General features: G+C 42.5%; 1 protein-coding gene across 3 annotated transcripts in view; it reads right to left on the reverse strand.

Moving 5' to 3' along the window:
• LOC140467195 (ras association domain-containing protein 8-like) overlaps positions 1–14,723 on the reverse strand; it is a 116,964-nt gene that overhangs the window by 21,753 nt on the left and 80,488 nt on the right. For all 3 annotated transcript variants that reach the window (XM_072563380.1, XM_072563381.1, XM_072563379.1), the window contains one exon: positions 2,335–2,461. In XM_072563380.1, the coding sequence (XP_072419481.1) occupies positions 2,335–2,461 (127 nt within the window). The remainder of the gene's footprint in view (positions 1–2,334; positions 2,462–14,723) is intronic.

The following is a 14,723-nucleotide window of genomic DNA, read 5'->3' on the forward strand; positions in this document are numbered from 1 at the left end:
TTCTGTAAATCCTTTTTTTAGAAATAGAATCAGTCTGAACATTAGGACACAGACAGCCTCACACAGGGCACCTCACACCTTCAATGCATTAACTAGGCCAACATGGCACCTATTGTTGAAGTTGACTTGAGAATGTAACTTTAAAAAAGTTCTGGGATTTACATATGAAAGAACTGAAACCAACATAGTCATTCTAAAATATGACAGACTTTTTTTTCTCCTTTTTTGTGAAAGTCACATCATCTCTGCAGAGATGTATTGCCTTGTATGTCACGTGAATGTATTCATTAGGGATTAAGGGGACACAGTTTAATTTCAGAATATAGCTTAGTTGTTAACCAGTTTTATCAGCTGTTTAAATAATAAGTTATATTTATTATAAACAAATCATTTTTGAGTTTCTTTAATCATTTTGGTGGAGGTCTCTTTTATTCTGGATGGTAGTAATAATGGGAAACAGTTTGACCATTTGATTGATTGATTTATTGTTGCCACATGTTCCAAGAGACAGTGAAAAGTGTTGTTTTGTGTGTTATACAGGCAGATCATACCATACAAAGTGCGTCAGGGTAACAGAACAGATTGCAGAATACAGTGTTACAGCCACAGAGAAGGTGCAGAAAGAGAGAGAGAGAGAGAGAGAGATCAGAATTAATATTTGGGATGTCTGTTCAAAAGTCTGATAACAACGGGGAAGAAGTTGTTCTTGAATCTATTTATACATATGTACAAACCTATATCTTCTGCTCAACCTAAGAAGGTGGAAGTGAGTATAACCAGGGTGGGAGGGGTCTTTGATTATTTTCTTAGAATCCCTATAGTATGGAAACAGGTCCTTCAGCCCAACAAGTCCATACCGACCCTCCGAAGAGTATCCTACCCAAACCCATTCCCCTACATTGACCCCAGCCAGTGCACCCCTGAATATTATGAGCAATTTAGCACGACCAATTCACCTAACCTGCACATCTTAGGACTGTGGGAGGAAACTAGCACAGACACAGGGAGAAAGGGCAAACTCCACACAAGTCACCCGAGGCTAGAATCAAACCTGGGTCCCTGGTGCTGTGAGGCAGCAGTGAGCCACCGTGCCGCCCCAGTTATGTTGGTTGTTTTTCTGAGGCAGTGGAAAGTGTAGATGGAGTCAGTGGAAAAAGGCTGGTTTGCATGATTCCTGTCTGAAGGCTTTTACAGTCTTCGGCAGAGCAGTTGCAATACCAAGCTGTGATGCGTCCAGATACGATGCTTTCTATGTGCATCTATAAAAGTTGGTAAGAATCATTGTGGACATGACAAATTTCCTCAATTTCCGGAGAAAATAGAGATGTTGTTGTGCTTTCTTGACCATTGTGGTCCAGATTGTTGGGGATCATCATTCCCAGGAACTTAACATTTCAATGATAAAATTAAAATATTGACAATAATTTGCCTCATAAAAAGTGTGGCTTGATAATCAAGGCATTCCTCCTGTCAGAAACATGACAGATTTATCTTGTACCAAGTCCCCAATCCTGGGACATTATGCTCCTCCATGTGCTGATGATGGTTACCTTCAGTCGGTGCACTAGTGGCTTTTATTTTGGAGCTACAGCAGACTTTGAACTCTCGCTAGAAAAGGTCCGTGCCACTGAACAGTAATTGGGGAAAATGAACCCGCATAAACCAGACATACGCTGCACAATTCACGTTAAAAATAGATAGCAGAACGCCTGTTCAGTAAACAGATGGCCTAGTTAGAATAAAAGTAGGCAGCTTGCAACTCAAAACACGCCAAGTCACTCGCTAATCACAATGCTCCTCACACCCAGCACGGCTGCTTTGTTAAGATTGAGCAAGTGCTCTGTCACACCTTCACAGCAAGATAATGTAACCGTTGCTAAGGCTCCAAAGTTAGTTGCTCTGGTGAATTTAAAAAACTACAGCTTCTTTGTAACTGCTGTGTTTCTTCGCTCCAGTCGAAATTTCAACTTGAAAAATGGTGAAAAAGAGTTTACGCAGAATTTACAACAGGGCTGCAGTTCCCCTTTAATTGGGCTCACTGCTTTCTGGGATATTGCAATTATCTGGAAATGCTGGGCCCCTCTCTAATAGCACTAAAAGTAGGCAGTCCTTCCCTACATCCCAAGCAAGCCTGCAATTCAAGAAGGCAGCTCCCCAATACCTTCTCCAGGGGCATTTGCAGTAATTACTAGCCCAGAATGCAAAGCCAACATCCTGAAGGTTTTGTTTTGGATCACGGCTTTTGTCTTGCCTACTTATAAGTGTGATTTTTCTGATGGATTACATGGAAAGAGGAGTGTTACCTGTGGAGAGCAGTAACCTGTAGTTACTCACCAATAACCTGAGCAGGTCCTTCCTGGGCTGGGAGAATGGTGACCTTTGTCCCTGTCTGCTGAATGAACTGGAGCAGGTTTACCTGTCGTAGCTCTCTTGTCAAATCTTCCAGCTCACAATGTTTCCTCTGGATGGGGAAAAGATAAATAGCTTGTTTTACATCTATTCAAGTGGAAGGACGTGGTTATCCATAGTCCGACATCCAGTAGTGTTCAACTGTTCATGTGCTTGACTGTGTGAGCATGTTTAATATTGATGCTCACCGTGTTTGATTGATTAAGCTTGTGTGTAGAATCAGGCAAAAGTGAACAAACTCACATAACCAGTCACAGAACTAATGAGCATTACAATCAGCAGAAAAGTACTAAGATTTGGAGAGTTAATTTATGAAAACAAATTGTACAGGTGTGGGTCATACTCCCTTGAGTTTATCAAGGGTAGGGGGAGAGTAATGATTACGGCATTAGAGTTTTATAAGGATTGGGTGTGGTAGATATGGAGAACCTGCCTCTTCTTGTGGAGGAATAGATAGAATCTTCAAAGTAAAGCCAATACACTCAGGTGAGAAAACAAAAAGCACTCTTTCACATCAAGGAATATGGAGTAGCTATGCACACGAGAAACATTAGGAACTTACAAGCTTGAGATATATAGGTTTTTATTTTATTCAGTAAAGGTATTGTGGGATTGGTTGTAAAAAAAAACATACGGAGTTGAGATGCAGATTAATTAGGGTCTAATTGAATGGTGGGACATGCTTGAAGGGCTGGATTGTCTTTTCCTGATCCTACGTTACTATCTTCTTTCACTGATTTGACCCAATGGACAGTACTTAATGTTTCCTAGAGACCTGCAATGAAAGCTCATCCTTAGTCGTGCATTCCAGGCAGTTGGCATAACTAAGACTTGTCAGATTTTTTAAGAATGGCCATCTAAAGGCAATAGGGCTAAAACTATTGGTTTGAAACCAATGACAGAGAATGAATTGGCAACCTGTTTGACACCGTGGCCAAGTTTACATGGAACCGATGAAGACAAGAGGAGGCCTTTGAGTCTCCTCTGCCATTCAATATGATCATGACTGATTATTGAACTCAGTCCCCATTCCCATTTTCTCCTCATACCTTTTGATTACATTAGCCCTAAGAACTAAATCTAACCCTGTCTTAAAAATATCCAATGTTTTGGCCCCAACTGTTTTCTGTGGCAGAGAATCCCACAGGCTCATCAGGCGATGAGGTTTCTCCTCATCTCAGTCCGAAATGGCCAACCCCATACCCATGGACTGTGACCCCTGGTTCTGGACTCCCTGGTCATCGGGAACATCCTTTCTGTGCTCCCCCCAACAACTCATCTAGAATTTTACAGGTTTCTATGAGATTGTCCCTCATTCTTCTAAACTCCAATGAATGTATTTTCTAAGCAAGCCATAGCAAACAAACTGAATGGCAAAGGCTATCAGGATGGGCAGGAAAGTGGAATTGAGATCGCAGTCAAATCAGCCATGACCATATCAAATGGCAAGGCAGGTCAATGAGGGCAAGTGGCCTACTTTGGCTCTGAAATGTTCATGTGGGTCTTCTTCACTGGCCACTCTAGTGAGTTTACACTGGTGTTTGTCAGTTCACATGGAAGAACCACACAATTGCATCATGTGAGATACAAGCGTCCACTAATGTCAACGTAAAACCAGCTTAGTGCCGAGCTCTGACAATCTCTTTGTATGAAGCAAACCCAATGGCTACAGCCCAGAGAGATAACTGGGTGAAACTGATATTTTTGTTGAAGACAGTGACAGGAAATGGCAATTCCCAGGATTTGACCAGACACAAACAAAAAGGGCATTTCTACTGAATCATCACAGAGCCTGCCATTGGATTGTTAACCCTGCTTGGATTTACACCTGACAATTCATCACTTGGGCCTTCTAAGTATCTCATTCATTTGAATAGCCATTTATCCTGTCTCTAACATTTTTACAACTAAAAAGAAATGAAGTTTTGTTTTGTAACAGAAAGAAGCACCTGACAGTGTAAAGAAGATTCATTTTTGATTTCTGGCAATTTTTGAAAAGTCCTGGTGGGAAGTAATTGTGAGTTACTCACATCCATTTCAACAGTTCATTCCCTCCATATCAAATAACAAGAACAGATAAGGACTGTGAGGAAGGATTAAAATCAACTTTCTAATATATCATATTGCTGCGGATGATTGATACAGAAGACCTCTATCAACTCCTTCGACAAAGTTCAGTCCACAATATTAGCAATTGAATGTTACAGGAGAAATCCCAAATGTTACAGCAGAAATAGGTTTATGTATTGCTAACCCTGTACATTGCAAATTATCTTTTGATCATTTATGAACTTCCTGCTTTAAAACAGACAGCTTAAAACCTTACATGTGAGAAAGTATTATTTAAAATGAAGAAATATTATGGTGAAGGTGCAATAGTCATAAGTGTCAACTCTACATTTTTGAAGTCTGTAGACTGTAAGATAAAGATTACGAAGGTGAAGACATTTTGCTTTGAGGACTTACAACCTTCTCCAGTGCTTGATTCTGGATGAGGACAAGCCATTAAGCCCACTCACACCAATTAGGAGACCAAATACAGTCATCAACAACCTTATTTGGAATTGGTCTTCTTCACTTTTCTAGTTTTCAAGGACCTGCATGCTACAGACCAGCTCCAACAGAGACAATGATGGGGTCAGCTGTAAGTTAATATACAATGCGTTTTGCATTGGTATTGAAATGCTGAGCATAGAGGCCCTCGGCCATTATATGATTTTAACATAATTTAATTGAAGCAATATATCACCAATCTATGGGTACCCAGACATTCTATAACCTCTGAACTGTGAGATGTGTTCATTTTAGCATTTTTATGATGTGGAGGTGCTGGTGTTGGACTGGGGTGGCCAAAGTTAACACAACACTGGGTTATAGTCCAACAGATTTATTTGGAAGTAATAGCTTTCGGAGCATTGCTCCTTCATCAGGTAACTAGTGGGGCAGGATCATAATTTATAGCAAAAGATCAGAGTGTCGTGCAACTGATGTGATATATTGAACAAACCTAGACAGCAGTGTAACTCCCCACAGGAGCACTAACCTTGTGTTGGAAAATTTGACCAATAATGTTGCAAAGAGTAATGGTAATTCTTAGAATTCAGAATGCTTCAAAAACAGAAAAACACAGACAAAAAAAGAATGATGAAAAGGAGTAAATAACTCAAAAGTAAACAAGGCAGGAATATAAAAATTATTTGTGAATTCTTGAAATACTATATTAAAAGGAGGAGGGTAGCTAACAGAGATGAGGAGAAACTTCTTCACCCAGAGAGTGGTGGCTGTGTGGAATGCTCTGCCCCAGAGGGCAGTGGAGGCCCAGTCTCTGGATTCATTTAAGAAAGAGTTGGATAGAGCTCTCAAAGATAGTGGAATCAAGGGTTATGGAGATAAGGCAGGAACAGGATACTGATTAGGAATGATCAGCCATGATCATATTGAATGGCGATGCAGGCTCGAAGGGCTGAATGGCCCACTCCTGCACCTATTGTCTATTGTCTACAGTAAAGATTGATCCCTTCGAAACAGAGACATGATGAATTTGCAAGGGTACTGAAATCACAGAGATGTTGAACAGATATTTTGTTTCCATCTGCACAACAGCAGAAACAAATTACATAATGGAAGGCAAGGACAACTGAAGGCCTCAGAATAGTGAGGTACTTTAGGGGATTCATATCAGTAGAGAAAAGGTATTGAAGAAATCTAAGGAACTAAAAACCAAAACAAAGTCCCACAACTTGAGAGCCTTCATCCTAGGGTTTTAAAAACTGCAGACATTGTAGGTGGAACTGGTCATGACTTTTACAAAATTCCCTAAATTCTAGAATGGTCCCAGAAGGTTAGAAATGAGCTAATGTAACATCAGAATTCAAGAAAGGAAAGAATAAGAAATAGGTGCCACAAGTTGTTTATCCTGACACTAAATTAACAGGGAAGTACGGGAATCTATTCTTGACGGAATTTCAACATTGCGCTTGGAAATTCATAGTGTAATCGGAGTTGGACAGTATTCCAAAAGAGAAATTTGATGGAAACATGAGCAGGAAGGAGGACACAAAAAAACTGCAAATAGATGTGGATGGGCCTCTTAAGTAGTACCAAAATGCCAGATGGATTATAATGTGGGGAAACATAAGGTTACTCTCTGTGCTGTGAAAAGACATGGAACCTTTACAATATTGATGCTCTGAGCCATTTGTGTGCACTCATCTAAGGAACACAGGAAGTTGGCATGCAAGCAAGTACATCAGGCAATTAGGAAGCCAAATCACATGCTGCTCTTTCTTACAAAGGGATTGGAGTACAAGGAAGCCTTGCTACAATGTGCAGGAGAATCATAAGCCCATCATCAGGAATGTTATGGGGCAGGGAAGCAGGCTGAGAGATAAATAGGAGGTTGGGCTGGGGTTGGGGGAAGGTAGTTGGGAAGGTGATAGGTAGATGGAGGTGGGGGGGGTGGTGATAGTGATAAGTCAGAGGGGAGGGTGGAGCAGATAGATGGGAAGAAAGATGGACAGGTAGGACAGTTCAAGAAGGTGGTGTTGAGTTGGAGGGTTGCATCTGGGGTGAGATGGGAGGATGGGAGATGAGGAAAATGGTGAAGTTGACATTGATACCATGTGGCTGAAGGGTCCCAAGGCAGAAGATGAGGAGTTCTTCCTCCAGGTGTCGGGTGCCTTGGATTTGGTAAGGAGGAGGTGCAGCACTTGCATATCCTTGGCAGAGTGAGGGGGAAGTTGAAGTGATCAGCCACTGGGCAGTGGGGTTATTTGGTGCATGTGTTCCAGAGATGTCCCCTGAAACATTCCGTGAGTTGGTGTCCTGTCTCCTCAATGTAAAGGAGAACACATTGAGAGCAACTGACACAGTAGATGAGGCATTTAGATGTGCTGGAAAGTCTCTGCCATTTGTGGAAGGATCCCTTGGGACTTGGATGGAGGTGAGGGGGAGGTGTAGGCACAGGTTTTACACCTCTTGCGGTAGCATGGTAGGTGCCGGAAGTGGAAGGTGCATTGGTGGGGGCTGTGGACCTAACGAGGGAGTCACGAAGGGAACGGTCTGTGCGGAACACAGATAGGGGTGGGGAGGGAACTACATCTCTGGTAGTGGGTTCTGACTGTAGGTGGTGGACATGACAGAAGATATCTAAAGATTCGTGAGGTGAAAGATGAAGACCAGGGCGGGGTGGGGGGCTTGTGGGGTGGGGTTTGGTGATGGGGTGTCCTATCCTTGTTGCTGTTGGAGGGGTGTGCTTCAAGGGCAGAGGTGCGGGGTGGAGGAGATGCGCTGTGGGCATTGTTGATTATGTGTGAGGGGAAATTATGGGATGCTGCCTGACCTGCTGTGCTTTTCCAACACTAACTTTTCGATTCTGATCTCCAGCATCTGCCGTCCTCACTTTCTCCTACAATTGCGCAGGCTTTGGTCAGAGCAGAAATACAGAGTTGAGTCCAGTATTGATCTCCATATTTAAGGAAGATTTCCTTGTCTGGGAGGGGTGAAGCAAGGGGTGATTACACTGGTTCCTGGGATGAGAGCATTATTCTTTGATGACAGGCTAAGCAAACTGGGATAATATTCTCTGGAACTGAGAAGGACAAAAGTTGATCTCAATGAAATAAATAGAGCTTGAAGGCACTTGAGAAAGTGAGGACTGCAGATGCTGGTGATCAGAGCTGAAAATGTGTTGCTGAAAAGCGCAGCAGGTCAGGCAGCATCCAAGGAACAGGAGAATCGACGTTTCGGGCATCGAAGAATGGCTGATGTCCCGAATAGACAGGCAGGAATGGCTACTAAGCTGGTTAAGACATTTGGCTGAGTGCCAGAGACGTTTCTGGCAACCAAGTAAATTTTTGAGGTAAGTTAGCAGAACACCCAATGATCTGTATGCATCCTATGGTCTTTGTTTACTATGACCAGCCTGTACTTTTTTAGATTACATTACAGTGTGGAAACAGGCCCTTCGGCCCTACAAGTCCACACCGACCCACCAAAGTGCAACCCACCCATACCCCTACATTTACCCCTTACCTAACACTAGGGGCAATTTAGCATGGCCAATTCACCTGACCTGCACATCTTTGGACTGTGGGAGGAAACCGGAGCACCCGGAGGAAACCCACGCAGACACGGGGAGAACGTGCAAACTCCACACAGTCGGTCGCCTGAGGTGGGAATTGAACCCAGGTCTCAGGCGCTGTGAGGCAGCAGTGCTAACCACTGTGCCACCGTGCCGCCTACTTCTCGCAAACAAAAGCTTTTCACTGTAATTAGGTACATGTGACAACAATAAATCAAATTAAATAAAAGGATTTTTTCAGGAGAGATCTTTGAGACCAACATTTCAGAGAAACGTGGCCTGAAGTTATCTTCAGAGAAGACAGAGAACCATGAAAGAAGATCTACATAGAGAGCAAAGTTGGCCACTTCACTCCAATTGGGGTAGTATTTGATTCAAGCTAAACTTATAAAGTAAGATTGAGGGCTAAATATGAATTGAGTTGAAGCTAAGATAAAGTGAGCTAAATGAGGTGAGTTAAAGTTGAAGTTAAGATAGAGGAGGTAAGGAGGAAATGTTGCAATGAATGTTTTTATATTGCGTATTATAATGAGAGTTAAAATAATGAAGATTTGTTTAGTTAAATTCTGAGTCATTCCTTGCTTTTTGTCTGCCACACAAGGGAAGAACACCTGAGTAAAAGGTTTAATTACTCCTTTTCGGGCAACAATATCTTGTCCAAGTATCTCTTGCTTAGGAGAAAGTGAGGACTGCAGCTGCTGGAGATCAGAGTCAAAAAGTGCAGTGTCGAAAAAGCACAGCATGCAAGGAGGAGGAGAGTCAACGTTTTGGGCATAAGTTCTTCAGCCAGGGGGCTGAGAGATAAATGAGAGGGGCTTGGAGCTAGGAGAAGATAGCTTGGAAGGCAATAGATAGATGCAGGGTGGGGAGTGATGGTGATAGGTCAGAGTGGCAGGTGGAGTGGATAGGTGGGAAGGAAAATGGACAGGTAGGACAATTCAAGAGGGCGGTGCCAGGTTGGAGGGTTGGATCTGGAATGAGGTGGGGGGAGGGGAAATGAGGCAACTGATGAAATCAACATTGATGCCATGTGGTTGGAGTGTCCCGAGGCGGAAGATGAGGTAATCTTCCTCCAGACGTTGGGTGACTTGGATATGGCAATGGAGGAGGTCCAGGATCTGCATGTGGGAGGTAGAGTTCAAGTGGTCAGCCACAGGGCAGTGGGGTTATTGGGAGCGTGCGTCCCAGAGATGTTCTCTGAACTGTTCCACAAGTTGGTGTCCTGAGTCCCCAGTGTAGAGGAGACCACATCGATAGCAACAGACACAGTAGCTGAGGTATTTGGATGTGCAGGAAAATCTCTACAAGATGTAGAAGGACCCTTTGGGGCTTGGTGTCAATTTCAATCCGCACAGGGAGTTTTTAATATGTTACAGGTGCTTTACAAATGCAGGTTATTGCTATCCATTTGAATACAATGTAAATGCAGAGAGGAAAGAGCAAGCAAGGAATTGTACATTTTGAACATCTGGGTAAGAGAATTGAGGAAAGCTCTGACCAGGCTGATACTGATAGGAGACAAAAAGATTGATATGGGCTTTACAACTCAAATTGAAACCTCATTAGCATTTGCAGACTGCATGTTCATAAAGTGCACAATAACGCCCTGATTGCATTACCATTTAACCGAATGTTAAAATGGCCTCAATGACAGCACGTACACCATGAATAGAGACCATTAGAGTAATGAGCACCTGAGAATACAACACCTCTGAACTAATCAGCTGAGTCCGTTAATCTCCTTTGTAAACCATTCATCTTATCTGAAGTGCCTTAGGGTTAATTTTCACCTGCGAGGATATATTAAGGAAAGAGATTTGAAATCTTGTGGTAATTATAGATCTGTTGCTGGGCTCCTTGTAGAATGGCAGAAACCGCTAATGTGGTCCTTTGTTCTGAAAGACTGTATCAAAGAGGTCAGTGCCAAGCTATTTACCCTGACATCGGTGATACTTAGAGGAGCCAATGGGCGGCTGATTATTAATGTATTTTCAGGCAAGGAAGAAGCATTGAGATATACAAGAAAATGCAACTGCCAAAACTCCTGGTGGGGAAAAATAGTCTCGTTTTAGCACTACTAAAGTAAAGAGGAATTGAATTTGAAACGTTGGAACTTCTGTTATGAAAATCAAGTGAGATCATAGTTTAAGCTACTGCAGAAACAACGTTTTACCTCATCCTATCGGGATTCTCAGATAGTTCACAGCCTGTGAGTTACATCTGGTAAGGAGGGACTGCAGGCGTAATTAACAATTTAACAGCAACAGTGAAAAGTAATCATCCATTTTTTGACTGCAGGAGAAATATTGGCCAGAATGCAGGGAATACACTCCCAGCTCTTCATAGGAAGGTTCAATCTTTTATATCCACCTGAAAAAGCAGATAGTCTGCTGTTCAACATTTCATTTGGAACAGAATAATACAGCACTCCACTCATAATCATCGAAGTTTACCTGATCACCTCTGTAGTGTAGAGTAACTGACAAACCTCTGACTTAGATACCGACAGAGTGAGCAACTGAACACACGCTGAGTATTAACTCCAGGAAAGAAACAAGTGAAAGGCTACACAATCAGAGCCTGATTTTGACCTTCCTTGCCCAGTCGGAACTGACATTGACAATATAAATGAGATATTCTAGCACCTGCCACATAAAATCAATGGCACCTTTTTTAGGTTGAATACTTATTCCCATAACGTCTGTTATATAAAGTAGTGGCTTTGAAGGGGTTAATATTCATGTTAAATTGACTCTTCCATTCTGCTGATGTCACACTGTTATGATCCAGGACCAGATTGCCAAATTTATGCTACAATCTGGTTAGGAACCATTGCGTTTATTTTTAAATTAGACAAAGGATGGGATTCGGGGGATTTATTATGAGAATATGCCTCAAGATTTCATCGTTTTGAATAAACAACAATAAGCTTTACTTTACAATGTTAGAACAGTCACAATCTACAGTACATACGTAGCTAATTGCTAACACCCAAAAATAATATGCAGTAAATGTCGATGATAAACTGATTAAACACTAGGCACATCAAATAGCAAATGCAATGAACCCTCTTCAATGACCCCCCAAACTGTATTGAAAAATTGCAATAAAACTCTCCCCTTTTGCTGACAGAATTCAATATTGCCACCTATTAACAACTCTCAGCACTGAGCAGACTGCTGGCTTGCTCAATACAAACAGGACAAACCCTCCCAGAAGATTTCATCACACATCTCATCTTGTGGGTGGAGGCAAGGAGTTCTACTCTACTTTCGGAGGAGCAGATATTTTTGTTATCAGCCCCCTAAGGTCCGAGTAACTATGACTAACCAAATGTAGCTGTACTTCTTGCTGTCATTCAATAACCCTCCTTGCACTATCTAAGAACAGTGTCCCTTCTTTGGATATTCCTAGGTGGTGTGTTGTCTACCACTAAATATTGCATTGGTTGAAGACAGAGAAAAGACAAGAGAGAATTGGAGGCAGCGTACCACCTCAAACAACTCTCACCCAGTATCTGGGTATAAACCTTATCAAAAACAAGAAGATAGAAACATAGAAATTAGGAGCAGGAGTAGGCTATTCAGCCCTTTGAGCCTATCCGCCATTCAATGTGATCATGGATGACCATCCAACTCAGTCCTCTATTCCTGCCTTCTCCCCATACGCTTAAGTCCCTTTAGCCCCAAGAACTATACGGTGGGCGGCACGGTGGCACAGTGGTTAGCACTGCTGCCTCACAGCGCCGGAGACCCGGGTTCAATTCCCGCCTCAGGCGACTGACTGTGTGGAGTTTGCACATTCTCCCCGTGTCTGCGTGGGTTTCCTCCGGGTGCTCCGGTTCCTCCAACAGTCCAAAGATGTGCAGGTCAGGTGAATTGGCCATGCTAAATTGCCCGTAGTGTTAGGTAAGGGGTAGATGTAGGGGTATGGGTGGGTTACGCTTCGGCGGGGCGGTGTGGACTTGTTGGGCCGAAGGGCCTGTTTCCACACTGTAAGTAATCTAATCTAATCTAAACTATATCTATATCCTTCTTGAAAACATTCAGTGTTTTGGACCCAATTTCTTTCTGTGGCAGAGAATTCCACAGGCTGATCACTATCTGAGTGAAGAAATTTCTCTTCATCTCAATCCTACATGGCCTACCCTGCATCCTTAGCTGTGATCATGGGTTCTAGATTCCCATGGTCATTGGGAATATCCTTCCTGTGTCTATCCTGTTAGAATTTCATAGACTTAGGAGGAATGGTCACCTGGGAAAATACCAGTTTCTGACCAGTATTCAATCCTCAACCGATGTAACTAAGATGTGGAGGTGCCAGTGTTGGACTGTATTGGACAAGGTCAAAAATCACACAACACCAGAATATAATCCAACAGGTTGGCTTTCGGAGTGCTGCTCCTTCATCAGGTGCTGGTGAGAAAGGAAGACCTTTGACACAGACTTTATAAGGAAAAGGTCATACAACTCATGCAAACAAATGGCTCTTAAATCTTTATTCAGTTAGAATTGACGTGCAGGTTTCGATTGATTAATGTGCAAATCTGAGAATTTGCATTTGCAGATATATTGTATTTTGTTCAGAAAGCACACAATTCATAGACAGTCGGTCAATGTGGCATTTTATAAACTCCTACTTTGGAAATAAAACCAGACTGACTCCAGGTTAAGACACAGACAGAATCCAAACAAGACCTCGCACCTAAAAATACATTCTCTGACCGGAGGTGTCACCTTCTTTATAACACCTTACCTCAGGGCAGTGACTTGAAAGAAATTCTGGGATTTGCATATTAATTAATCAAAACCTGCACCTCCATTCTAACTGATTAAAGATTTAAGAGCCATCTTAGGTGTGTTAAATTTGTTTGCATGAGTTGTCTGACCCTTTGATCTTTTCCTTATAAATTCTGTGTCTGAGGTCCTCCTCTCTCACTAGCACCTGATGAAGGAGCAGTGCTATGAAGGCTAGTGTTTTCAAATAAACCCATTGGACTATGACCTGGTGTTGTGTGGTTTTTGACAATGTAACTAAAGCAGATTACCTGTCCACTCTCATACTGCATGAGTTTGCTGTTCACACTGTTTGTTGTGTTGTCGCTTCAGAAGTGTTTGATTGGCTGTAACATACTTTGAGACACAATGAGATGCTAAAAACCTTCCGATCTTATTTTCAGTTGCGATTCAAATGTACAATACTGGAGCATAGAAATAATGAATAAGATTGAGGTTCTTTAAGGCTGAATGTACTCACTTGAAAGTCTTTTGTCTTTAACAGATGTAGTAATCCATTTTTTAAATTCATTCATGAGGTGTGGGTGTTGCTCGCTGGGTCAACATTTATTGCTCATTGCTGGTTGCCCTTGAGAAAGTGGTGATGAGGTGCCTTCTTGAACTGCTGCAGTCTATGTGCTGTACGTAGACCCACAATAACAATAGGAAGGGCATTCTAGGATTTTGACCCAGTGACAATGAAGGAACAGCGATATATATCCAAGTCAGGATAGTAGTGTCTCAGAAGCTAACTTGCAAGGAGGTGGTGTTCCTAATCATCTATTGTCCTTGTCCTTCGAGATGGAAGTGGGTTTGAAAGGCATTGTCTCAGGATTTTTTGTGAATTTCTACAGTGTAGATAGTATACATTGCTACTACTGAGCATCGGTGGTGGAGGCAAGATGTGATGCCAATCAATTGATGCTGTCAAGACTCCACAGCGTTATCGCTACACACCTGTAAATAAAGGATTGGCCATTGGCTGGTGCATTCACCAAGGCAATGAGTCTACCAATCAGTGTCCAACAGCTGACTAATTAGCACCCTCTTGCAGTGTTTTCTTTGGGGTTTGTTATTCTTGCATTCCTGTCCTGATGAGTGCAAGATGAAAATCTTCAAAAAGGGAGGAAAGGACATAAAGGAGGAGAGGAGATAAAGGGAGGGAGGAGAGGAGAGAAATAGTGGGGAGGTGAGGGTGGGTGAAAGGATTATGGGAGTGAGGAAAGAAGAGATGGAGAGGGAGTAAGTGAGGCGAGTGTGAGTTGGGGTGGGTGAGACTGAGGATGAGGTGGGTGTGAAGTGAATGAGGAGAGGGTAATGAAGTGGGTGTGAGGAGAGTGTGAGGTAAATGAGGTTGGTGTGAGTGTGAGGTGGGTGTGATGTGAATAAGTTGAGTGTGAGCGGGAGGGCCCAGTGAAGGGAAGAAATGCTATTTTCAACAATCCAGTCAGTACAAA

This window comes from Chiloscyllium punctatum, chromosome 45 (assembly GCF_047496795.1).
Source record: "Chiloscyllium punctatum isolate Juve2018m chromosome 45, sChiPun1.3, whole genome shotgun sequence".
In the NCBI taxonomy this organism is placed as follows: domain Eukaryota; kingdom Metazoa; phylum Chordata; class Chondrichthyes; order Orectolobiformes; family Hemiscylliidae; genus Chiloscyllium; species Chiloscyllium punctatum.